Here is a 27,196-nt window from a genome sequence, read left to right on the forward strand (position 1 = left end):
ACGGGTTGATCAGGAAATCGCTAATGTAAAGATTTGTAAAGATAAGAAGTTTGAAAGAGACTGTCTTGAGTACAGTGAGGGAAGGGCTTGTCCAAAGCCCAAATATACCAATGGCAGGCAGTCGGGGGATGTGAGAGATGATACAACCAGTCAGGACACCGCAGAGAAGAAGTATGTTGAACCTGAGTCCAGCCCTTTATGATTGCATGGGGTTCGGAGGACCGAACGTATCAGAAATCAGCAATCACGTTAAAAGAACCTGCAACCTGCCCCAAACATGGCGAGTAGGCTGGAACGGTGTGAACAGAAGGAACCAGAGGTTTCAACAATAATTTCGACTGACCTGTACCTGGATGGATGCGATTTTGGATTAATTGAACACAGCGAGGTAGAGGAGTTGTTAATACCAACAATCATAAAGAACATTGCAGGTGACTTTACTCTTTACAATTTCAGTGACTTTATGTGTACTGAGCAGCATGCTAAACTGTTAAGTCAGTGGGGGGGTGTACATTTGTCCCTTCTGTCAGATTTAGGTTGGATGACATTTTAATTGATTTAAAATTATTTTTAAGGAAATTAAATTTCCGATTAATTTTTGATAACCAGGCTTTAGTTAAGAATACATTTTGTACCAGGTCCAGTACATTCAACCGGCCTTTAGCGTTTCCACTAATGCTTTTTGAAAAACTGGTGGAATTTGATTTTCGGAATTTGAAGATTCAGAAGAATGGTGCTAGAACTGTGTAATCTGGGTGTTCATGAATTTCATCTACTACAGGCACGGTCTCAGAATAAGGATTTTAAGGGTCATGAAACCTGACAAGGGGGGTGAGGTAGTTGTAATGAGTAAGAATGACTATTTGCAGAGAATCCATTTTTATGTCTCTAACTGTGAATTATATGAAGAAACTTCTTTGAATTTTATCCAGTTAGCGTACTGTAAGATAGACTATTGGCTACAAGATAAGGTAGACCAGGGTGAAATTAGCAGTGACACTTTTCATTATTTACAGGTGCAGCATCCAGTTATGCCTAGTATATTTGGTATTCCCACTCCAAAACTATTAAAATACACAAAGTCATTTAAGAATCCATTGAACAACACTTTATTGGATTAAGCACTTTTGTCAGGCGTTCGCCACTAGACTTCCTCAGAATCAAATAAAACCATATGAATTGACTGTTTAAATATACATCCATTTATGTCAACCTCTCCTCTATGCACAACTAAAAAAGTATTATGGTGCTGAAAAATCAGCAAAACAGATTTCCAGCATTAATGGCACTCTTACTTTTATTTCACTGCCTGTCTTCTCTGTCTGTGGGGGAGACAGGCTGTGAAGTAAAAGTAAGAGTGCCATTAATGCTGGAAATCTGTTTTGCTGATTTTTGAGCACCGTAATACTTTTTTAGTTGTGCATAGAGGAGAGGTGACTTAAGTGGATGTATATTTAAACAGTCAATTCATATGGTTTTATTTGATTCTGAGGAAGTCTAGTGGCGAACACCTGACAAAAGCGCTTAATCCAATAAAGTGTTGTTCAGTGGATTCTTAAATAACTTTGTGTATTTTTAATATTTGGTATTCCCAAAATCCACAAAAGTGTCACTGACCTACCATTGAGGCCAATAGTCAGTGGTACAAAATCAAAACCCCTCCCCCTTGGAAAATTTATAGATTTGAAATTGAAGAATTGTTTAAATGGATTCCATCATTTATGTAAGGGATTCCTGTGATGTTTTACTTAAAGTAAAAAATGTAAAACTTTTAAATCAATGTATTTTTTTAACTGTTGATGTGACTGAACTTTTTCATGTGATTCCGCACAATGTAGGACTAGAATGGTTCCATGATTTTTTGTGTGAATTCTCAGGGTTAAACAACAGTGATATCAAATGTATTGATGATGTTTATGGAAGTGGTGCTAAAGAACAATTTTGTTTTTCTAGGACAATATTTCCAGTAAATAAAAGGAGTGGCAATGGGGGCTGCATGTGCCCCCATTTATGCCAATATTGTTTTACCGCAATGTGAGGGGAAGTACTTATTTGAAAAGTTTCCTAGACCACCATGGCAGTTATATTTTCACTTCCTGGATGATTTATTTTTTGTCTGGAATCAGGTGGAAGATGAGATAGGGTCCTTTGTTGAATATTTGAATAGCACCACCACATTTTTCAAGTTTACATACACGTATAACTGAGATTCCATTAACAGATGTCCTGTCAACTAAAAGCTATCCCATGGATTAATTGGTGAGCTGTATTTATAGGAAGCCCACCTATTGCAATAGTCTAGTACACTTTGATAGTTGCCACCCGATGCACCAGAAGAGGGAGTGGTAGAGGGACAATTTATTCTGTTATCCCGAATGGTGTTGAGTAGAGACACATTTTTAAAGGCGTGTGAGATAATGGAAAACATGTTTATAAACAGGAGATACCATATTGAATTAATGTCCCCGATCAAAGTGAAGTCATCACTAGGAGAGACAATGGAGATGTAATACCACTTTTAGGGTCCACCTATTCATCAGTTGGTGAAATGACTGGGGATAGGCTGTCCTTAAAAGGCAATCATCAAATGTCTTTTATCACCAAGGCAAGGTTAAGGGATGTAGTTACCAAAAATTGGTCTATTTTTCCTTGTTTTAATGATGCCATCAACAAGGTTAGCCCACATCCTGAGTTTGTTTTTAGATGAGGGCGTACTATTAATAATTATATGGAATATGGTAGCGATAACTCAGGTTTTCATTCTAGCATGAAAAAAGCAGGAACATACAAATTTGATGCAAGTACATTTTGGTGGGGGAGCAGATAGTTGTAAACTAGATGGTTATTAAACCTAGGTTTCATTGTACTTGCAATTTCCAAGGTCTAGTGTATGGGGCTGTAGTTAAAATTTGTAGCTGATTTTATATGGGTAAAACCCAAATAAAATTTAAAGACAGGATTTATGAACACTGGTTGGATATAAGGAAGAAGGATCCTGGTAACTCTTTAGCGAGACATTTGGAACAACATCCAGACCATTATTTTTTTTATTTTTTGGTATTGAACTTATTGTTAAGGACATTCAGGGTGGACCTTGGGCAGAGAAGATTGAAGAGAAAGAACTTAGATGGCAATTAAGGTTAAATGCCACGTCTCCCCAAGTCTGAATGATCATGTCTGAATTGCAAGTGTTTTAAAGCTAAAGTCATATGAGATTTAATTTTTTGTAATGTAATGCATTTACAATATTTTTTTCATCAACTTTTGGTTATGCTATAATTTGTGTTTTCAGTTACTTTGTAGTATATTAATTAGTTTGTTCAACCAAATGTACAAATGATTAGTGGTGTATTTTTATGTACGGTTATTGGTAGATGGTGATCATGTGAACCAATTATGCAAAGTATATTAATTAGTGAATTCACTGTCAGCTGAGATTCTGTTGAAGTTTGTAATGAAAATGCTCAATCATTAAAGGATTTGGACTGTGGAGTTGTTCCTGGCCTTTATTTTGTATGTTTGGAGTTACGTGACTTTCTCGTTTTTGGTTCTTAGTACAGTGATCTCCTTGACTTGGCTAGACATATCATTTAGAACCAGATGGGCCACAGAAATCTTTTTAGACTTGTGTAAAAACACAGTGGTAAAAGGTTAAATTGTTTTATCGTTTTCCACATATTTTTAATGGTGGTGTCTTTTTATGATTTGGGAATTTATTTACAATAATTTATATCTTTCTTACAAGTTCTCATGATGCTACATTTACTGACTTTAAAGGTGAAGTCATAACTACTTTACCAGCCCAGGAATGTATTTTTTGCAGATCTTCTTGGAGAACTGGCATTTCTTACTGACATAATTGTTACTCATTTTGCAGTCATCAGCATATTTGGTATTCTGACCAATTTCCCACTTTTAATATCTAATGTAGGATCCCACCTGGTGACCTCAGTCAAATATGACCGTTATTTCTGTACGTCTTTTAGCAAATATTTATCAGTTTAACTACGGATGGAATACTATTTAATGCATTTAGCTTGTCAGGTATTCACTTATGTGGAATGGTACCAGGTAAGCAGTATGCCATATCAGTAGTTAAGAGAGTGCTAAAGAATGTCACAGAATTACAAATATGGGGTCACCTCTTAACAAAACCATGTGTTAGGTTGCTAAAAAGGAGACTCAAGTGTTTGGATAAGTTTAATTATGGTTCTCTCCATTAATTTGTATGCAGTACTTGTCAGCCTGATAGTCTCAGATTGTTTTGGGTATGATGTAACCCCTCCCCCTGAAATAGCATTACAACCTGTTGCTGTAAATAGGAGATCTGTCTGCAGACTAACTTTGTTTAATGTTATTGATGTAACTTTAGTCGTTTTCCTTGAAACCTGTACAAGAAAGCAGCAGGTATATTCCCCTCACCCTTGTCAAAAATTGAGTTCAATGTTGTTTGTGGTAGCATGTAACTATATTTGTTGTTGCAGAAATGGCATTTCCCAGTCTGTCATGTATATCTCCTTGTGAGAGGTTTACGTGGATTTTTTTTTTTGCTGCAGGTACTTGTGTCGTGCATCTGGGTGATCAGTTCCTTGTTTATTGAAAATATTTTACATTTACACTTTTTCTCCTTTGAATTTTCTGATGAGACTAAAGAATACCGCATTGCTTTCAGCATTTGAGATCATCCTGAATAATTAGCTCTGGAAGATTTTATATCTTTTTTCACCCTGAGTGCTAATGGCAGTAGCTATCCAGATGGGTGCTGTTCTGCTTTAATTCCACATATGCTTGTGGTGATACCCCAGTATGACCCTTTATCAGACAGAGGGCCCTCCCAATGGAGGAAGCCCATGGGTTAGTGAGGGTACGGATCACCATCGCATATGAATCAAGAACAATATTGTTGGGACGATCATATAGCTTGCTGCCCTGTTCAGGGATTTAGGGATTTTGCATACTTGGTCAGTGATCCCTTTTATGGGGTGGACATGTGTCTATGGAGGGTGGTGCATTGGCTAATCAGGGTGTGCCTCTTGCGTTATGCTGTGATTTCTCTTTAGGAACTCGGTCTGTAGATCATTACAAGCCTAACCAATAAACCATATTCAAATGTTCCCTGCAGCCTCACTGGTGGCAACACAAGATAGACTATGGAAGAACCTAAAGCTTTTCATCCATTTATCTAGGTTTACCTTGGAGGTGTCAATAGTGGTGCTCTGACTTGCAGCGGACACTTGTTCCAGATGTCTGGAGTACAATGGGACATAACTCTTATCATGCCAGTGTGCCTTATTTATCTTTTGATGAAGGTGTAGTTTGATTAATGGTAACTTTTTTTGCAAAAGAGTAGGAGATCAAGGAAGTTTGGATCTTACATGGCTTGAAAGGCTAAACAGAGATCAACACTGAGGTGTTCTGTAAGAAACTAAGTGCAGGGAGAGTAGCCACTCTGGATAACTGAGGCCACTGATTGTTTTAGTCTAGTGATATGGTTAGACAAATACATGCCAAAAGGGGCATTATATTCAGTAATGTGTCTGATAAGAGATGAATAAAAGGGAATTAAGACTTCTTTGGACCAAGTAGAACTTCTTTGGGTCAAGTAGATATGCCTTTGGAAATTAGGGCTAGATCAAAGGATTTTCAAACTACTGTGGAGTCATGATGATTAAAAAATAAAGAATTAATAGCAAGAGTACCTAGATCCTTTATCATTGTGTCTTACTGGAGAAGTGTGTTTGATATGATGCAGAAATGTTTACCAAAATGAACTTTCCTGTATTTTTATGCACAGTGGAGTCAGTAATGACTATGATGATTTGGGGATTTCTGGGTTGGATTGCTTGCCCCTTGAGCTGTTCAGTCTCATTTGTTTTAGTTTTAACAACAGATATGCAATACATTTGTGGTTTATGTTCAGTAGGTGTATATAATGTATTACATACAAGAGGCTCTGGTTTGTCAAGTCTGTAACATCTTGAGGCACTAGTCAGGCTTTTCAAGTGTATTCGTTTGCACCTTTATATGTTTAGGGACAGTTGTGTGTGTAAGATGATTGAGTTAGGGCTGCTGCAGGAGGTTTAGCCTCAGTATTCTAGCTATGCTGATACTTCTGTGGTGTTTAAGTGCTTGTCAGTAAGAAATGCATTTTATGTGAGCATGGGCACTTCTGAGGTAATGATCATCTGTGAAGTCTTTGAGTAGAGCCAACATACCTAATCTAAAAGATCTTTCCTATTTAAAAATAAAGAATCCAAAAATATATAATGGTAGTCAAAGACCAGTTTTTATATTTGCTTATGCTTATACAGGTTTTTAGTGTATGTAGGACCAGTAGACTCACCAGTCACTGGGAACCTATGTAGAGTATGAAAACAGGTTTACTTCAGTCACCTAATGTCATGAGTACTACATACAATTGTATTTTCACCAGTTGCTTCAGAGCCATTTTTAAGTTCAGACATCCACTACCTCGTTATGGTGTTGAAGTATTTTGCTACTCTGTGCACATCTGATGGCTTTGTTCCCCTCTACTTCTGAATTTGTCTTCTCTTATTTTGCTTGTCTTTACCATGTTGCTGGTTTAATGTGATCTCTACTTCATTACAGGATGCTGGTGCTGGACTGTTGGCAGCTGCAATGATTTCCATTGTACCTGGGTATATTTCCCGTTCTGTGGCTGGCTCATATGATAATGAAGGTGAGTGTTGCATGATGTACTTAGAACATTTTAGGAATGGTCTCTAGTTTTAAAAGTTGTTCTGTGCACTCAGTGATGGAATATATACATTGTGATAGGCAGGAACCAAGACAGTGCAGTTTATGACAAAAAATTGCATCCCAAAAGATTTAGCAGTCTGTGGACATACTGACTTTTCAGCCACATCAGTATTATAGCAAGCATAAAGTACAAGTAAAGGCAAATGTAGAAATTATAAAAAGTGTAATCTGACACTGTCTTGCATTGTTCTATAGTAAAAGATCAGTGACATTCTAAAACATGCACATTAACTGGACAAATCAGTCAGAATGCCTGTTGTAAAACTAGATTTGCTAACTGAATAAGTCCAAGCTGCTGTAATTATTATAAAGAAAAGCTACAATCACCATTTTCTCTGCTTTGCTAAGCAACAAAAACAAACTATATCTTTAGCAAGCAAGGTGAAAGACAAACTTCAACCTCTCCAAACACTGAAAAAAATACACACTGGGATGACTGGACTGCATAAGTGTCATCACGTTAACAAGTAGAATGCATGTGTACTCATTAGTACAAAAAGGAAGAAAAAGTGAAACAAACTTAGTTCTGTGTAATAGTCTCTGCAAGGTTCTCATCTGTCTTTGGTTTGTGCACAAACTTCATTCTGTGTAATGGTCTCTACAACTGTTGGCATGCATGTGTGTGTTTGTGCACAAACTTTGATGTTCATCATGCATACAGCTGCAGTCATAACAGATGGGTTATCCTGCCGTCAGGCGGGTCCTCGGTCGGCCGAATTCCAAAGTCTAGGTCTGGTGTCGGTTGTCGTCACTTCTTCCCTGACGTCAGTGCATCAGGGGTATAAAAGAGGCAGCCGATGCCATTTTCTTCAGTCTTTCTTGCCGCGCGGTGCCCGAAGCAGAAGCAGTTCGCAAGTGCCGGTCGGCCAGCTCCTGAGATTTACGAAAGTATTTCAGCCGAAGTCTTCTTGAAAGCTAAGTACCCGTTAGAAACTTTTCCTGCCTCAGACCGATGTCAGACAAAGTTAATAATTGCATTTCATGTGGGAAGCAAATACCGCATAAGGATTTCCACTCTTTCTGTATACCTTGTTTAGGCCCAGACCACGACGTCTCGGCCTGCCGTTTTTGTGCTAGATTCAATAAGCGCACTATTAAGCGTCGGGCGGAATTCACCCTTCACTTTTTTGGCAAAAAATTTAATTATATTATGTCGTCGGATACTCCGACTCCAGTTTTGAGCAAAAAACGCAAAGATAAGGACCGACACACGAGGTCCGCACCACCTACTGAAACCACGCTAAGGCCGACTGCCGGTTCTCCGGTACTCAGCGAGGCGCCTACACAGCCTCTGAGTACCGATGACAAAGCATTACCGGTGTCTTCAGTACCCGAGGTCGCAGGCTCCTCTGCCCCCATTCCTACTACAGATCCCGACGCCACTCCTGGCGGGGATACTCAGAATTTAGACAGGCCTGCCATTTCTCAAGGGGTCTTCAGGCCTTCCTCCTTCTCTATTAAAGCCTTTACTAAATCTAAAGCAGCCGTGAAATCCAAAAAACAGGTTCCTCAGACCCCCTCTCAAGGCACAACGCCTAAAAAACAGATGCTTAAAATGGCTGAGGATTTGATTACTCTTATCAGGGGTTCTCATCCCCCCTCTGACAAAAGGCCTTGATTAGAGGAAGACTACCCTTCCTCAGATCAAGCTTCTATTACCTCAGAACTATCTGAGGACCAGGATTATTGCCTATTCTCCATTCGAATACTCTGATGCTGAGGAGTCTATTCCCTCGGTCTCCCCCCCTGAGGACTTCTCTTTTGGGGAAACCCTGCATACATTGAGGGAACACTTTCACTGGGAAGGCCAAGATTATTCAGATTCCAAGAAAAGGCTCAGGGAATTTCTTCTGCTCCCCCAGCATAGGCCTCTGGCTATCCCTCCTGTTTTAGATATATTGGATGATGTGTACACAGAAGCCAGCCTTAATCCTGATTCTTTGCCTCCAGCTCCTGTTAAACCAGACAGGTATTACCGAGTTCCTGATTCTCACCAGTTCCTATATAAAAGCCATACTGCTGACCCAGAAACAATTTCACAGGGTCCCAAGGGAATTAAGGCCTCTACTGCTAAAAATCCATTACCTTTAGAGAGAGATTCCAGAGCTTTAGAAAGGTGGGGGAAAAAGGTGTACACCTCGGCCACTTTAACCATGAGGGCATTAAACTGTCAGTTCCATATGTTAAAGTATCAACAGTTTTTGATATCTCAGCTGAAAAGCAAGATGACACAACCAGAACAACCAGATTTAAAAGAGTTGCAGGATTTGTTGCATGGTGCAGAGCAAGTGGGAAAACATACCTTGCAGTGTGGTTTTGATGCTTTAGAGGCCTCATGTAGAGCTGCTGTTACGGAGTCTGTTATACGTAGGCATGCTTGGCTCAAAGAGCAAACCTTACCAGATCATGTCAAAGCTAAATTATTAGATGCTCCTCTTCAAAAAGATGTATTGTTTGGTGTTAAAGCTGAGGAGGTGATAAATAAAATGGAGGAAAAAGCGAAACCAATGCAAACAGTGAAAGATTTCCTGCAGGTACAGCCTCCACGTTTCAGCAGAAACTGGCCTTCAAAAAATTGGTCCTTTCCAGCCATTGACAGACCTCAAAGGGGCAGATACAGGCACCCAAGGGGCAGAGGGCAACCTCAAGGATCCTTCAGAGCCAGACAGTGGCAAGCACCAACCCCAAGAGGTGGAGAAGATAGATCACAGTCTTTTAGAAAACAGACACAATGACTTCCCCCTATACCTGCCAAGCAAAGCTTTAATGGCAGCACCTTTGGGCGGAAAATTGACATTATTCTCAAAAAATTGGCATATTGTTACAAAAGACAAATGGATTCTGGACATTATAGACAGAGGCTACAGGTTCCACTTTCACACCCTTCCAAAAATGGGAGGCATGCCAAACCTGCCACAAAATCAAAGGGCAGAGGCACTAAAACAAGTTTCAGCTCTCATAGACATGAAAGCAATTCAAGAGGTACCTGCAAAAGAACAAGGTCAAGGGTTTTATTCCAGACTATTCCTGGTACCGAGGAAAGACAAAGATTGGAGACCTATCTTAGACCTATCCATCCTAAACACATATCTACAGGTGCCAAAATTCAAGATGCTCACATTACAGCAGCTTCTTCCCATGCTGGGCAAGGAGTCTTGGCTGGTAACATTGGACCTCAAGGAGGCATACCTGCATGTCCCTATCAGACAAGATTGCAGAAGATACCTCAGATTTCTTGCAGGTTCAACCCATTACCAATTCTCTGCATTGCCCTTTGGCTTATCTACTGCGCCCAGAGTGTTTACGAAATGCCTGGCATCAGTAATCGCCTTCTGCAGACTACAAGGGATACAAATCTACCCATATCTGGACGACTGCCTGATCCAAGCGGACAGCAAGGACATACTACTGCAGCACCTGGCGTTTGTAATAAAACTGTTGAACTTCCTGGGATACACAGTCAACAAAAAGAAATCAAAACTAATACCCTCTCAACAAATAATTTTCGTGGGTGCCAGCTTGGACACAACCACCCAGATGGCCTACCTCACGCCAGACAAGCAAGAGCAACTGTCTCAATACTTCAGAAAAATGGCAACTTACACCAGGCTAACTGCAAGGAAAATCCTGCAGGCTCTGGGATTCATGGCATCTTGCATCGGAAACTTCATTGGTACCTGAAAAGCTTATGGTCTCAACACAGCTACAGCTTGGAAACAATTATCCCACTCATTCCATGCCTTCAAAAGGAATTTTTGTGGTGGACTCAAGCTTGCCAAAGAAACACAGGTCTTCCTTTCTGTGTACCTCCAGCAACTCAAATCATCACAACAGACGCCTCAGACTACGCCTGGGGAGCACACCTGACAGATCAGTGCATTCAGGGAAAATGGACCCAAAAAGAGAAGCACCTCCACATCAACCAAAAAGGAAATGCTAGCTGTGCAAAAGGCTATTATGACCTTCAAAAACCTACTGCATCCAGGCCAGCTATTGATAAGGACAGACAACACCACAGTGATGTGGTACATAAACAGGGGGGAACTCATTCATACCCCCTGTGCAGGCAAGCCATGACCCTATGGAACACAGCACTGGAATTTCAAATTCATCTGCAGGCACAATTCCTGCCAGGGAAGGAAAACACACTGGCAGACAACCTAAGCAGAAATATGACAGATCCACACGAATGGAAGTTGCATCCTCAACTTTTCACAAAGATAACTCGGGCATGGGGACAGCCAGACATAGATCTCTTTGCTACCCACAGAAATTGCCAGTTGAAAAAATTTTGTTCAAGAACCTATCATCCACAAGCCTGGAAAGTGGACGCACTTTCCTTCAATTGGGCAACACTGACAGTCTATGCCTTCCCGCCTCTTCCTCTGCTGCCCAAAGTACTAGTAAAAGCCAGAGCAGAGAGGCCAAAAATGATTCTCATCGCTCCAGACTGGCCAAGACAACACTGGTATCCGCTCCTGAGGAGCCTGACACACTCCCCACCATGGATCCTACCTCTAGTCCCTCTTCTGTTGTCCCAGCACAACTACAAAACCCTTCACAGCCAGCTCAAGACTCTAAATCTAGCTGCATGGAGAATTCCTTGATTTCCCAACAGTTTCTCCTCTCCAAGGAGGTGCAGGACGTCATCTTGGAGGCCAGAAGACCTTCGACTAGAAAGGCTTACTCCGCCAAATGGAAACGATTTTATGCCTGGAATCTCGAAAAGGGACAGAATCCTTGGGTAATAAATATACCTCAAATTTTACAGTACCTAGCTGAGATGATAAACAATGGACTTTCCTTCTCCTCCATCAAGATCCACGCTTCAGCCATTTCTGCACAATACAACACAGATCCTCCATTATTCTCTCACCCTCTCTTAAGGCAGTTCCTCAGAGGGGCAAAGAATATAAAACCCCCAAGGAAACCACCAGTCCCTGCTTGGGACCTCAGCTACGTACTGGAAAAGCTGACCCTTCCTCCCTTCGAGCCAGCTTCTTCAACAGAGTTACAGTACTTGTCATGGAAAACAGCCTTTCTTCTGGCTATCACCTCAGCACGCAGGGTTTCGGAGCTTCAGGCCCTCATGGCTGTGCAACCATTCATCATTTTCCATCAGGACAGAGTTTCCTTACGAACCAATCCTACCTTTATGCCAAAGGTAGTATCCAGTGTAGCTTTGAATCAGACTATCCACTTACCTAACTTTTATCCAAATCCACAAAACAAAGGGGAAAGACTACTACATTCCTTGGACATTCACAGACAACTATGTTACTACTTGGACAGAACAAAACCATTCAGGAAATCTGAACAACTCTTTGTGTCCTATGCTGTAGGTGCTCAGGGAAGGCTATTTCCAAACAGACAATTTCAAAATGGATAGCCCACTGCATACGCCTTTGTTACTCATTTCATGGAAAAACTGTGCCTGCATGCATCAGATCCCACTCCACCAGAGCCACAGCTACCTCTGCAGCCTTCCTCAGGGGGGTCCCTACCAAGGACATTTTGGAAGCAGCCACCTGGAGTTCAGTGCATACTTTCCCCAAGCACTATCACCTCCCACTTTACTCAAAATCTAGAGCGGGCTTTGCCACAGCAGTCCTGCAGGGCATCCTAGCCCCTCCTAGTTCCACTTAGTGCCTACCACCCTTACTTAGCTTTGGGATTCTACCCATCTGTTATGGCTGCAGCTGTATGCACGATGAACATACGATGAACATAGTACAGTTTTGTACCTACCATAAATGTAGATGTTCGAGTGCTCATACAGCTGCAGTCCAGGTTTCCCTCCCTCCAACCCCTCTTAGGAGAGGCCTTATGACAAACACTTTTCATATAACCTTTTTTGGTATTCTTTTATGGTGTATTTGCTTGCAGCTACTGTTTTTGATTTATCAACATTGCATCTTTGCATAACATTATGTTTACCTTCCTTCTGGGGGCACCTGACATCTGGGGCAAGAAAAACTGAAGAAAATGGCGTCGGCTGCCTCTTTTATACCCCTGCTGCACTGACATCAGGGAAGAAGCGACGACAACCGACGCCGGACCTAGACTTTGGAATTCGGCCGACCGAGGACCTGCCTGACGGCAGAATAACCCATCTGTTATGACTGCAGCTGTATGAGCACTCGAACATCTACATTTATGGTAGGTACAAAACTGTACTTTCTGTGTAATGTTCTCTGCAGTTATTGGCATACACATGTCCATTGCTTGTGCAGTACATTGGGAAGCCATTCCCAGTTGCTGAAGGCAGTAAAAAGGATTACCCTTAATAGTTCATATGCTCATAGGTGTTTATTAGGCTAATGACCACAAGGACATTTTTAAGACTAGCCATCCATCCCAAATCTCTTACGAGTTCTGATACCCTTGATAAGTGTAAGCATGGGCCTGGGAGATGAACCATTTACAGATTACCTGTTTGCATCAGAGACATGGGTGCCAAACCAGGGATGAATTTCCGGTTTCCCATTCAGTTGTCCAAGTTGCACTTGAATTGGATTAGGGAGGAACTCTGCTTCACATGGATGGGGAGCCTATTACTTAGATGGGGTAGTCTCTGAGATGCATATCTGTCTCTCCATCAGGTCCTATTTATATCACAGGCAAGGTTTAAGTCTTTTGAATGGGTAATTCTGGTACTACTGTTTGTTTTGTGGATATGCAGGAGGTCCATCAGAGTGGGGTCCGACAGTTCCCTGTATGCCAGACATAGATCTCCCCTCAAAAGCCTGTAAGAGACAGAATACAGGGATAGGGCCTTGAGGCAGTCTGCATGGGACATATTACTTATGCCATGTATTCTTTTAGTGAGGAACCTCTGTGGATGTTCCAGTTGTTGGATATGCCGGTTAGGTACATACCAAAGGGGGCATTGTACTCAATGATAGGTCTGATGAGTGCCGAATACAGTGGAACAATGACGTCCTGGGCCTTAGATGCCATACCTTTGTTTATAAGTTGCTGAACATAGAATGATTTCCTCACCAGTGTAGACATGTGATAATCAAAGGCTAGATTACTATTTATGTGTGTTTGTACGCCCCTGACTACTGGGTCAACTCTAAGGGGTGCGTTGTCAATATGATAGTTACCAGGGATGGATGACTTCCCTAAAGGATACTGTTATGTATTTCTTGGCATTTAGTTTAGTTTTAGTCCATGACTCTAACACCAGCTATTTGTGTCAGCCCCTCCTGGAGAATACTTATGTCAGTGTGAGATTCAATGACAGCTACTAATTTGCAATCATCTGCAAATTTAGTCCGCCAGAGACCACTGACATTAATTGGCCTTGACTTCTGAGAAGTAAATGCCAAAAAGGAGCAGTCCAAGGACTGATCCCGGAGGGACTTCACTTGTGACTGGCCTCTTTGTAGAGGTGGACTCCCCAATTCTAACTTCCTGGGTCCTGTCTGTGAGCCAGTTGGCTGTCCACTGGGTGACATACAGTTTTGTACCTAACCTCTTGAGTTGGTCAACAATGCCTGAGTGGGGTACTATGTCAAATGCCTTGGCCAGGTAAAGGTAGGCAGTGTGAATGGTTTTGCCCTCATCCATTACTTTTGTGACCTTTTCAAAGATGTCAACCAGGTTGAGTAAGCATGATCTGCCCTTTACGAAACCAAACTGGGTTGGGTCCAGTGTCTAGAGGTTTACTATATCTCTGTTGATCATCTCCATGATGATTCTTTCCATGGCTTTACATACAAGACTAGCGGGACTTATGGGTCAGTAGTTTCCAGGGTCTGTAGATGGCTCATCTTTGTGCAGAGGGATGACTGTTGCCTTTCCTCCATTCATGAGGCACAAAGCCTTTTTGGAGACTGCAGTTAAATAGTAATTCCAGAGGCCCTGACAGGTCATGTTTCATGCTATTTAAAAGGTATTCTGGGATATTGTCTGGGCCCATTGATGCAGTGTTCTTGGTCTTGGAGAGAGCATTAAGGACCTGTTCCCTAGTGATAGTAGGGGGAGTTGTATTTGATATTTCCTGAGGGAAGATTGAGGGGGAGAGAGAGGAGTAAAGTTGGAGCTGAATTTTTCAGTCAGGAGGTTTGCTGTATCTTCTGGCTCAGTACAGGTGGCTTCGTTTACAATGAGCTCTGCACACAATTGTGTATTGCCTTTGAGGTTGCGGACATGACTAAAGAATGCTTTGTGGTTGTCCTTGGCCTGGGAGGCCAAACTTACCTCAGATTTGGCTTTGGTAGACTTTATTTGTCCTCTATGTTGTTTGTTTAGTTTAATGAGAGTGATTTTATCCTGCTGGGTGCTCCTAATTTTTGCCATGATTTTCTTCCTCCTGTTATACATACGATTGATTTTGTGATTACACCAGGGTGGCTTGTTTTTAGAGTTAGTTCTGTACTTCTTCTTGGTGGGTACAGCTGCCTCTGTACAGCTAATTAACATACTTATACAGGGTTCCTGTGAACAGTTCTGCATAGGCAGAAGTGTTCTCAGGTTTATAGAGGCTTGAAATTTTGCCAGGTTCTCGCTTAATAGTTGGAGGATGTTCTTCGTCTTCCCTTGCTGCAGTCCTGACTATTGGGTATAGTCCTTGTCGGTCGCCCCGAATACCAGAGTAGCCGGTCATGGTTTCGATTTAGACGCCACAGACTGGCGTCACGGTACTAATGCTATTGACCGGTCTTTGCGCGCATTCCTCAGATGTGCAGCATCTATGGTCCGATGGTCCAGCAATTTTGGATTTCCTTTTCTTAGTTTAGACCGAGTACAGAGTTTTTAAGTAGAGAGTAGTAGAACATTTTGGTTTTGCCTGTTGGTATATTTTCAATTTTCAGCCTCGTTATATTACCATTTTGTGAAAAGAGATAAACTGTATGGGATTATTTATACAACGATATTTTTGTGGGAACATTGTGTATACCGTTGTTGGTTGCCGCCTGTATACTTTGGTTGCCGCCGTGAGCACATTAAGAGGGGTGATTGCTTGATTGTGTTAGATGTAGAAGCTAGGGGGAGGGGGAGTACTGAGATGCTCAGCGATGCCGGATTGCTTCAAGCCGCTTCGCAAGCCAGAACAGTGAAGTAAGCGGTGAGGAACGCGGGTGAGGACGCCGGTCTCGGAAGAAGGTTAGAGCTAGAGGTTGCAGGGAGAGTCTGGTTTTGCCAGGAGTCTCTATGGAGTCTTGTTACATCTCTAGCCTCAGGAGATGTAGGCCAGGCTGAGGGTAGGCCAGGGTGCTGTTCAGGCTCTAGGCCAGGCCTCTTCCCAGGGAGTAGTTTCTGTTCTTCCCTCTCTTCCCAGAAGAGGAAGGCCAAGTTCAGAGGTCTGTAGGGCTTCTTTTAGAGGAAGGCTCTGCATATGCTTAACATATGCTCAAGATTTGATTATTTGATTATTTGATTATTGCCCTCTGATAATAAGAGGCCTAGGTTACTTGATTAGATGGCAGTTTTGAACAGTGGAAGAGGGCTCAGAGTCTTCAGGTGTTCTTTAGGTGTATTTCTGCTTCACTTGATCTTATTCTGATTGGATCTACCTTCTCAGCCCTCCTGAGGATCTCCTTCAGAGAGTCCTTTTCACCCATGAGACTTTTCTTTTCCTGAGGGATTTTCAGAGCATTCTGACCCCAGAATTGGCTTAGAACTCTTGTGGGAAGGCCAGGCTCTTTACTCCTTAGTTGGCTGGGCTGTGTTGGAATGCCTCTGAGGATGTTTGTGGAGGCTGTCCTGCCTGATTCCTGCCTGGGGCCCTGTTATTTTGCTGAGGCTTCTCTCCTGTGCCCGAAGTTGCCTGATGGTCCTGTTAGGTGCCAGGGGTATTAAGGGCGACCCAGTTGTTTAAGTAAAGGTGTCTAAGTCCCTGTTGTTAAAAGGTAAAAAAATCCTGTGGCCTAAAGCAAAGACGGATAGGTGTGAATAAAGAGGCTAAGAATTCCACTAGTTTACCAAGGGCTTGAATCATCAACACCTTACATGCTGGAATTTCAGAAAACTCTCCTTCACATGCGTTTCATATCTGAATTCATATGCTGAATTATGGAGTGAGGTCTGAAATTAAAGAAGTATGTGTCTGAAAAGTGTTGTGTATTTTCTTGTTGTGTAGGTCTTGATTGTGTTCAGCTGTCTCTGGGTGGTTGCATGCTGTGTGGTTCTTCGCAGACATGCATGGTTGAAGGATGTTGCTGGCAGTGAGCATGTGCTGACTTCGTAGACATATCGTCTTTACAGGATGATGTGAAGCAGTCTGAAAGAAAAGTTCCTGATGTTGCTGATGGAGCAGACTGTTAAAGTTTGCAGGACCATGGAAGTTGCAGCTAAATCTAAGTATGGAGGATTGGCCTAAGTAAGGGGTGGATATAGCCTAGTTATGGTTCCCAGTCTAGGGGGCTACTAGACGTAGGGGCAGTGCCTGGGTTCGCTGGACTGTGATCAGACAGTTCGTGGTAGGGACTGATGAGGGAGGGGGAGGGGCAGGTGAAGCAGGTAACCACGACCCAGATCAGCTGCTGGCAGACCTCAGAAGTTGTGATAAGCAGAACCAATGACTAATCTTTTTCAGAAAATTTTGGGATTTGGCTTTCAGCACTGGCGGGACTCTCTTTCAATTCATCCTTAAATTGGAAGATTTCCACACAGATAAGTGGGTTGGGATCATGCACATCACAAGCTTGCCACATAGAAAATTCATCCCGGGTACAGATTTTATTTCCACAGAATTCCTCTTTAGAGCCAGTCCGTTGAGCAAGCTCCTCCAGAAAGAAAAGAGAGAGTCAAGCAAGTTTCAAAGAAGGAACACGTGGGCTATTCAGCCAGTCCCGTGTCAGAAAGTACTTATCTGGGATTCCTAAGTTCAAGATGTTGACGTTATCTAATCTATCACCCCTCAAGGCAACATTCCCAGGATCCTAACTTTGGATCTCAAGGAAGCTTTTTACCTGCATGTGCCCATATATTAAGTGTAACTTCTGATCTCAAAGGATCTTGGTACTCTCATTTGGGCAGAGTAGCCGCACTTTGGCTTATCTACCAGTGGAGAGATTCATTATCTGTTCTGGCTCCAGTGATATTTTCATTATCTTGGCTCATTGATATTCTTCCTTACTCAAGAAGGTCGCCTGATTCTAGCTGCTTAAGTCAGAACACCTTCAACTGCATCTGAATATGCTTGAGCAACTTCAAGATGCCTAGGGTATTCTGTGAAACAAAATAAAGTCCAGTCAGGTAGACTTCACCTTCTACAGCATCTGAAAGTGAGAACCCCCAGTGCTAAACAGACCTTATCTTTAACCCGGACAAACAAAAAGAGTCTGTCACTTTACTCCAGACTTTATCTCATCAGTCCGTGCTGACTGCAAGGACTAGAGTTCCCTCATTTCAGTTGCCAGCATGCTGTAGAGTGGTGCTGCCAATGCCAAACAACACATGATCAAGCTGCGGCTTTCATCAAGGACCCATGGACAAAGCACTAATAAGATGGCTGCAATGGTATCTCAAAAATGTATGGACACAGCACTGCCAAGATTTGGACACTCAATGTCACAAAAACAAGGGATTCCCAAAAAGGCCAGAGTAGTCAGATCAGGAATGTCACCTAAACAAGGGACTCTTGGTGAGCCTATCAGTGAGGAGTGGATACACAGCAGATTCTCTCTCACACTCGCCAGATATTCATATCAACATAAAGTGGATACAAGACATCCAGTTTGCATTCATGGCGCAGGAAAGTACATACAAGACAGAGGTGTGCCAGATGGACAGTAGACAATAGCAACATGACAGTTTCTTTTTCAGTCCAGGGGGTATTGATTTTAGGACAGACGCGCCAACTGCAATGATTTACATCAAGAAGGGCGAACACACGCAACTGACTCTATGCAGCACAAGCAAGATTTTATGGGAGACTGAGTCCTAGCAGATGTATCTTCAGGCAAGGTTTCTGACAGGCACGAGCAACTGACCAGACTCAGATATTTTCAGAAACTGAGGAGCACAGACAGAACTGATCCTTGTGATGCTAGGGAAATTGACAGTGTCATGGGAACTCCAGACATCTGTCTGGGTTCTTGTTCAATTCCAAAAGTGGATGCCACCCATTAATAAAGGAAAACGTAAAGTATGCTTTCCACCAGCCAAAGTTTCTTCCAAAGGTATTACATCAGGTCAGACAGGACAGGCACCTCTTGATCCATCTTGTTCCAGATTTACCTCGCTTTTCCACCTCTACTTAAGGAGTCTTAAAGAAGCTTCCATGGCCTTTTACCACTGATTCCATGATGGTTATCTCTCCTAATTTTGTCTGCCTAATGTCAAGCTTCCTTCTCCTCTCTTAAAGAAGCCCTATGGCTCATCACAAATGATCTTCTGTCTGTCCTCATTCAGTGTTACGGTCATCTGTTGAAAACAGAAAAGATAGTAACCACAGAGTGTATTGCAAAAATCTGTGAAGAACATGGAAGGTGTACAGCAAAGAACAAGTGTTAAAAATGGAAAAATTTGAGTGTGGTTCTTCAATAAAAAACTGAGTTATTGGACAAAGGAAGATTTTTTCTTGGTGTATTGTTCATGCTGCTTTAATTTCTAAGACAAAAGGTTTGTCTTCTTATTTGTTCAAAGATCCTTGGACCAAGCAGTTTAGTCTTTTCTCCATAAAGATCCCTCTTGCAGCAATTTCCACTCCTTTGGCATTGTGACCCTCCTTTAAAAATTCATTGTTGCCACAAGCAGCTTCTTCATTACCGCCAATTTTCCCTAAGAAGGCTAAGAGAGCTCTTACTCCTGCTGGTTACTTCAATTTTTTGGATGTTTGGCTTTTTCTGGCCCTTATGGCATTAGCACCTATTTTGATTTTATGGATGAGTGGGTGGAAGACGGCTTTTCTGTTTCTTTATGCCTGCCTGCTTCAGTGGCTTTTTTTGCAGGCCCTTAAGGTTGCTCAGCCTATTTAAGATCCCAAACTAACAATTGAAATTATTTTGTACACTTTTTTAGTAATAATAGGCAATTATGCTATTGCTAAAGCAGGAACTCTATTTGCCTACAGTGCAGATAATATTTGTAAAAGATTTTGTATTTTGCAGATGCAAAACTGTGTCAGCAGTTACTTTATTTAGGCAGCCTCATTCTTTTGCATTTTCTTTTGTTATCAGTTGTTTCTTGCTTTTTTTCCAGCTGGGATTAGGCTTGGTCCACTAGGGCTAAACTGTTTCAGGAGGTGGGCTGGTGGGTTGCACTGCATTCATTTATTCTATCATGGGTTGGAGGTCAGTATACTTTCAAGGCATTATCGTCTACCCTGTTACTTCTAAGTTGAGTATCCTTGCTCTACAGCTGTTTTTCAAGGCATTTCTCTAGCTCCTGCTACATTATAAGACAGGCTACTCCATTACCTCTATCACCTGATTCAAATGGCTAGCTGTGACTGGGTGGTTGCCAAGTTTTAAGAACATAGTTTTGCCCGCCTGCTCAATTTGGTTTTGTTACCTTCCCTTACTTGCTCTGCTTTTCTTACCTACCCTCTTCTGTGGACTGTGTGTTGTAGGAGTTTTAACGTTTATTTTTTTTTTGTTATAATATTTTCCATATATTGTACATGTTTATTGGTCCAGGTTGTTCCCTCCGGTCTTTTGGGTGGTGGACATCTGGGTTGTTAAAGTTTTCTGTACATGTATATATTTGGCGATATATATTGTTGGTCGGTGTATGTTTGGGGGTAGAAGTTGACCACGCCAGCCTTTCACTCTGGGTATCTGGCCGAAGAAAGAGCCGATGATACCCCAATAGTGTAATTAGCGTTAGAATAGTTGCTGAATATTCCCGGTTTAGCTGGGGGTCCAGGTTTTATTTTTTTACTTCAAAGGAGACCATTTTGTGGTCTGACCTTACCAAGGAAGGCATTACAGTAGGGGGTGTGCAGCACTCTCCCGTATTAGTGAAGTCCAGATCCAGTGTGGTTGCACCACTGATTGACATATTGACTGTCTGGTCCAGGGAGTTTGGGTTTACAAAATCCAGGAATCTCTGTGCATGTACATTTGATGTTGTCTGGTATTCCCAGTTAATAATGGGATAATTAAAGTCACCCGTGAATATGGTATTGGGTTGGATGGTTAGTGTTTCTAATAAGTTTAAATATGTGGTGTGGGTTTCTTGGGTCATAGAGGGGGACCTATAGCTTGCAAGGAAGTGGTATTGGATTTTACCTATGGTGATTTGAACATGGAGCAGCTCAAGTGCATTGTCCTGTTTGACCAGTTTTGAAGTATATTTATTTTTGATGTAAATAGACACCTCCACCTTTAGTCCTTGCCTGTGAAGTAGCTGGTCTAAATGTGTTGAAGATATTATAACCTTGCACTGCTGGTGTGCTGTCCGCGCCTTTAAACCATATCTCTGAGACTGCACAGACATCAGCATTCTCTAGGGTAAAGAGAGCTACCAGTGGAGTTTTTTTGTTTACGCTCCTAGCATTGAGCTTTAGATTTTCTTAGTTTTTATTTGCTATGTCGAAAATACTTTGTTTGGCATTGCCTGAATAAGGCACTATGGGGGAAGACAATGTTTTAACTAATATTCAAAAGCCTAGAGGGGAGAGGTGCAGACCATCGCTGGCAAAGCAGCTTGGTCTATTGACCATCTCCTTCTATGCTGACAAATATTGCGCCCCTTAGAAGGACACTAGAAACTAAGCCAATTTATTAAAGTCCATCATCTTTTGTTCGTATTGTGGCATTATCCTTGGAGAAGGTAAAATGCTTCTCAATGCTAGGCTCATACCAGCCTGAGACACTTATTCCAAAAGATCTATGATGTCTCTCTTCATATAGTCTAGGGAGGTACGTCTCAGGTCATGTACTCCCACATGGACTATGACTGAGTTATATTTGTAATTGTGATCCAGTGACGTGAGTGCATGCGTAATGTGGCGGATCCTAGCCCCCGATAGGCAGTTGACCGTAACTTTCTCTTTACTCAGCCTGGTGAGAGGGACATCAGAAGAGAGATAATTTGTTTTAATTTAAATATATTTGTAGAATAACTGTGTTGTATACAATCTGCACCCGTGTGTGGGTACTGCTGTTTTATCTGTAGCTGGCGTGCCACATTTATCACTCATGCTAGCTTTGTGTAAAGTCCAGCATTACCTACACTCAGTCAGAAATTATTGCTAAACTGGAATACAGTAGATTTAGCCTGCCCTCACCCTGCCCAGTTTGCAGTGGTGAAATATTGTTAGGAAACGTAGTACAAATGTGTGCCTATGTGAATTAGGAGAGGTAGGCTAAACTGTTGTGGTTTCCAGATTTTCCAAAGCTTGTTTACACTGCGTATATTCAATGACTTGCTTTTTATGTAAGCAAGTATAAGACAGGATGACCACTGAAAATGTTATTTGCTTTTATAAAGCTGTCAGGCCCAGATTTGCAAGAGGTCAGTATCTTCATAAGAAGATAGCTAACTCCTTTAAATGCAGTGGGCTGTAAAGTGAAAGAGGGATCACAGTCATATAGTTGCATTGACAGTATGATGGTGGTTTCTGTATCAAATGTGTCTGCATTGTTGAAGGAATGAGAGAGGTAAGCAGAGAAGACTGTCTGCAGTACAGAAGGAAGAGCACTGAATGCAGTTTAGTTTATGATTCAATCTAGGGACAGGGATAGCAGGTTTGCAGTATAGTTGTGAAGAGGCAGTAGTTGTGGATTAAGTTTGGGAACTAGGGTAGCAGCAGTATGGATTAGTAGAGGACATGTTAATAAAGGTAATATAAGGACTCTGCCTAAACTAAAATCAGCTTGTACAGTAACAGCCTGGCAGTTACTCCCCACACCCAAACACATCAACACTTGGTCATCCAGAAGCAACTTGTTAGTAGGTAAAAATTATTTAAAAATTGTAAATGTATCTATCTGTTCATGACTTTGCAATTAAAAATCGGAAGTTATTTACTCAGTGATGTTTCAACACCAACACTGATTGATTGTCACTGGTAACTGAAAGAATACCTATTTTTCACCATTTAGGCTGGGTATGTCTGACAATGCTAGGCCAGACTGTCTTTGATTACATTTAAGTGGTCACAGCATTTAAGTGAAGATGCTAACTGATGTAGATCTGCAGAAGGTGCATTTCTTGCCGGAATGCTACCCAGTGTAGCAAGTAAGTACTACATACACATTCACGCAGAATGCGTGGCCTTGCTGACACAATATTTAAGACACCAGGTATACCATTTGTGCACCTACCCATTCAAGTTCAAAGAACCTACTGGGCAGGTAGATGTCAGAGACTGTTGCAGGTGACACAAGAATAAGGTACATTTTCTTGTAGGTGTTTGCCAGTAAGGCTGCAAAGATTTGCAGGAATTTACATAGTTATTACTAAAAGAACAATGTGTCAAGCAGTCACTTATGAGTAATGTAAACTGCTTGGAACTGGCAATGAGTTATTAAAGTAGCAAAATGATTTTCTAGCAAAGGTCAAGAAATAATTCTTGCACTAGCAAAACCAGTCAATCCTATTAGCATCTTGCGCCTGTAGCTGATGAATGGTAACTTACACTTGCGGTATGGAGACCTTACCTGTCTTGGAAATCAGTAGGGGCATGCACTGTTCTTGACTCCAGAGGGTGCTGCCAACAAAGCTTTAAGCTTTCTTGACAAGACCTAGGTATACTTTTACTGCTTGAGGTACTTTAATGTCTGTATAATTTAGTTGCCTTGAGTGAGTTCAGAGTAGTTTAGTTAAAAGTCATGGAGTCCATAGTCCCTTCTAAGGAAGGTGTCAGCAGAACCCTTAAGACCTTATCTGACTTATCCCAGTTTTGAAGCAGTTGGGGATTCTGTCTCCTTATACTAGGCTACATAGATGGCCAGCACACAGGACTAGATAGGTCGCAGAGGTAGTATCCAGAGGTTATTAAATCCCCTTTTCCCAAGCCATCCTGTTTCCTTCCAGATGCCCCACCCTTTCAACTGATGGCAGCAAAGGAGGTGGTATCAAACCTATTAAAAAGCCATCCAAAAGGTCCCACGAGACCAGCGAGGATCCAGGGTTTATTCAGGATTCTTTTTGGTTCCCAAGAAAACAAAGGACTTCAGGCCAGTTCTGAATCTAAGTGTCCTAAACCAATTCATCAGAAAAAACACATTCTGGATGGTCATGGTTACAGTTCATCCTCTCCTGACCATAGGGGGAGATTAGATGTGCTCTCTAGACCTCCAGGATGAATATTTAAATATTATAATTGCCAAGTAATACAGGTGGCTTCTACACCTCTGAGTCAGTCAGTACCATTTCTGATCCCTGCCATTCAGTCTGACTACAGTCCCTAGGGTGTTTACAGAGTACATGGCAGCGGACGTCTTTTGCATGTGGACCTATGGCAATCCAGAAGTTTCCTATTCAGATGACCTTCACCTTATCTCTACTCAGGGAGTCTCTCATGCATGTAAGCAAGCGAATACCTTCTTCAACTTTGCTTGTCCCTAAGGATCTCCATCAGCCTAGAGAAAATACATTTGGAACCATTCCGCATCCTTCACAGGATGCCATCTAAATACCCACCAAAGAGAGAGAAGATTCCATAGGAGTGTTCTCCCCATTTAGACCTCTATGAATTTTCTGTTAAGACCTTCTCCACCTTCTACCTATCAAGCCGTTAAAGGTCTTTGGGTTTATGGCAGCAGCAGTCTTTCTAGTACCACTTGGTAGGTATTATTTGCAGATTATGTGGATTTTTCAGTGGGCACTCAAAATTCAGTATTCATAGTCTGAGAGCTGTATAAGCAATATTTTCAAAGTGGTACACATATGCAAGATGTATTTCCAGTGGTTGTTGGATAAATGCAACCTCACAATGGTTTTCATTCATCCCCTTTCTTCCTTCAGCCATGATTACCTCAGGTGCCACTGCTTTATATGGATGGGGAGGGGATTATGTAGGGCAGATGGTACAAGAAATGTGCTCCTTCCCAGTAAACCAGTGTATACATCAATGTACTGGAGATGAGGGTGGGTCTCCTGGCATTGCAAACATTTCAAAACCTTCTACATCAGGATGCTCTATCCATAAATATAGAGAACATGGTGATGGGATAGTTCATCAACAATCAGGATGGCACCAGGACATAGCCTGTATTTTGCAAGGCAGTGAAAAGTGTGGCAGTGAACAAAGTCATCACACAGCATTCTTATAGCAAGTCACATGCCCAAGTAATTCAGCTTCTTATGAAACAGGCTTAGTAAGTGGTCCCTCAGTCATCAAGTAGTATAGGATGTATTTGATCCCTGGGGAGGGTTTTGCTGCATCCTGTTTGCATCCTACTCCACCATCAAATGCAGCAACTGTTTTTCTTATGCCCCCACAGTAGCACTTCCTGAGGGATGCTGTAGTCTGTCAGGGATTATTTGGTCGTCTTGTGCCTTTCCTCCTGTACGTTTAATGCTCAAATTCAATGAAGTTGTGCAGATGTACTGTCCTCTTCAAAACCCATTCTGAGCTTGTCAGCTATGGTTCCCTGTGCTTTGGCCTTACCTAAGCAGTTTCCTCTGCTTCCATATCCCTCTCCAGTTCTGCTCTCTCTCCTATCCGGCAACATCACTTGGACATAATAGTCCTACAATTAACTGGAAGGTTTCTCAAATTCCAGTTATGACCAGGAGCCACAATCTCCCTAAAAGGGTGGTCTGGATCCTTACAGCTTTCCAGAATTTGGCTACTTGCATGCTTTATAAGAGCAAATGTAAAAAAAAAAAAAATTCCTTTGAGCTAGACTGAGAGGACTGAGTTCTCTTTCAGCCTCCGTCCATTAATTTCTCTTGTCATCTATTTTTGATGCAGGATTCGACCTTTCAACCTTAAGTCCATTTGGCAGCAATCGCTAATTTTCATGAAGGAGCCAATTTACAATCTCTTGTTTCCCAAAGAATCTGCAAGACCTCCCTAAAAGACACTTTCCTACTTTGGCTCCCACATTGAGACCCCATATGACTTAAGTACCTCAACTTTGTCATAGAAATATTAACTCTGCCTCCTTTCGAATCAGTCCATTCAGCAGAACTCAAATGTTTGCCCTGGAAAGCACATTTTCTAGTGGCATCCACTTCTAAAATACAGATTTCAGAACTGCATGCATTTTATTGCAATACCTCAAAGTTTATCTTTCATTAAGACATTATTTCCTTACATATGAAACTTTTCTTTCTGCCCAGGGTAGCTGCAGAGTGTATTCTAAACTATTTGGCTTTCTTTTTCCCTTCTTACCCCACTGGATAGTCATGTTCATAGACAATTAAGGTTTCAACTTCAACTGATAAAGCAATTTATACAGCATGATAAATTGTTTGTGGCCTTTTCCAAAGGCAGATTAGATCAGAAGATTTACAAAGCCTGGATTCCATGTGTTTGTCTGATTGCATTTTATATATTTGTACTTCCTTTAACAGATCTTTACCATGTAAACCAAATGCTTGGTCCACCTTAGCTGTTTGTACTTCATCTGCATTCTTCAAAAACTCCCTCAGTTGACTTTCACAGATTTGCAACAGGGATGTTAAATCACCAAAAATACATTAATATGTGGTATAACATATTACTGCTTTAGAAATACCAACGTGGACCTGAACTTAAAGATGTTTGCAATGGAGTTGTGCTCTGAAATTCATAAGTTTACGTACAAATACACAAATATGTACAAATATGTTTTTAATTATTATTTAGGCACTTATGTTAAAGTGATTATTTAAACCCCAGTGCAGATGTTTGGTTCCAGAAATGTCACTTGCTTTCCTAGGTCTTAATACAGCTAATGTATTTTAAGTAGCGCAATTGATTGGTTACAATGCTTAATGAGATACTGTGTTTATTTATTTGTGCAGGTATTGCCATATTCTGCATGCTGCTTACATATTACATGTGGGTGAAAGCTGTGAAGACTGGCTCTGTCTACTGGTCAGCCATGTGTGCTCTGGCATACTTTTACATGGTGAGTATGTGGATTTTTGTCTTTTTTTTTCTTTGCACAGTTTAAAGTAGATAGAATGGCTCATTATCCTGAAAACTGAGGATAGAAGCTGAGTTTCTTCTTCCTCAACTCTTAGACAAAGGGCAAGCAAGTATTAAGTCAGATATATAAACCTTTCCCAGGCTACCTACCCCCTCTCACTTACCTAGAATCCTTTATACCAAAAGCCCTGTCTGTCTCTCCAGCCATTCATTAGAGTCACTTGCTCATCAAATTGGCTCTAAGCTACTCTGAGACAGATGTTTTTCTATGGCAAATTTATTTTCCTAGTTCATTTATTGCCTTCCTAAAGACTTAGAAGAGAGTTTGTCTTTCAGATTTTATTTATATGACCACCCCCAGACTTCTTTCTTAGGCTCCATTTTGGTATACTTAATTAGAATTGGCTCTTAAGGCTATTGCTTGCTCTT

The 27,196-nt window shown here is 41.6% G+C and overlaps 1 protein-coding gene across 1 annotated transcript in view; it reads left to right on the forward strand.

Annotated features, from left to right (window-relative positions):
* The window catches only part of STT3A (STT3 oligosaccharyltransferase complex catalytic subunit A), a 696,810-nt gene that overhangs the window by 167,302 nt on the left and 502,312 nt on the right, over nt 1-27,196 (forward strand). The window contains exons 6-7 of the mRNA XM_044075147.1: nt 6,610-6,700; nt 26,641-26,747. Of these exons, the coding sequence (XP_043931082.1) occupies nt 6,610-6,700; nt 26,641-26,747 (198 nt within the window). The remainder of the gene's footprint in view (nt 1-6,609; nt 6,701-26,640; nt 26,748-27,196) is intronic.

The sequence above is a fragment of the Protopterus annectens genome, chromosome 6.part0 (assembly GCF_019279795.1).
Source record: "Protopterus annectens isolate FY-2018-M chromosome 6.part0, PAN1.0, whole genome shotgun sequence".
In the NCBI taxonomy this organism is placed as follows: Eukaryota; Metazoa; Chordata; order Ceratodontiformes; family Protopteridae; genus Protopterus; species Protopterus annectens.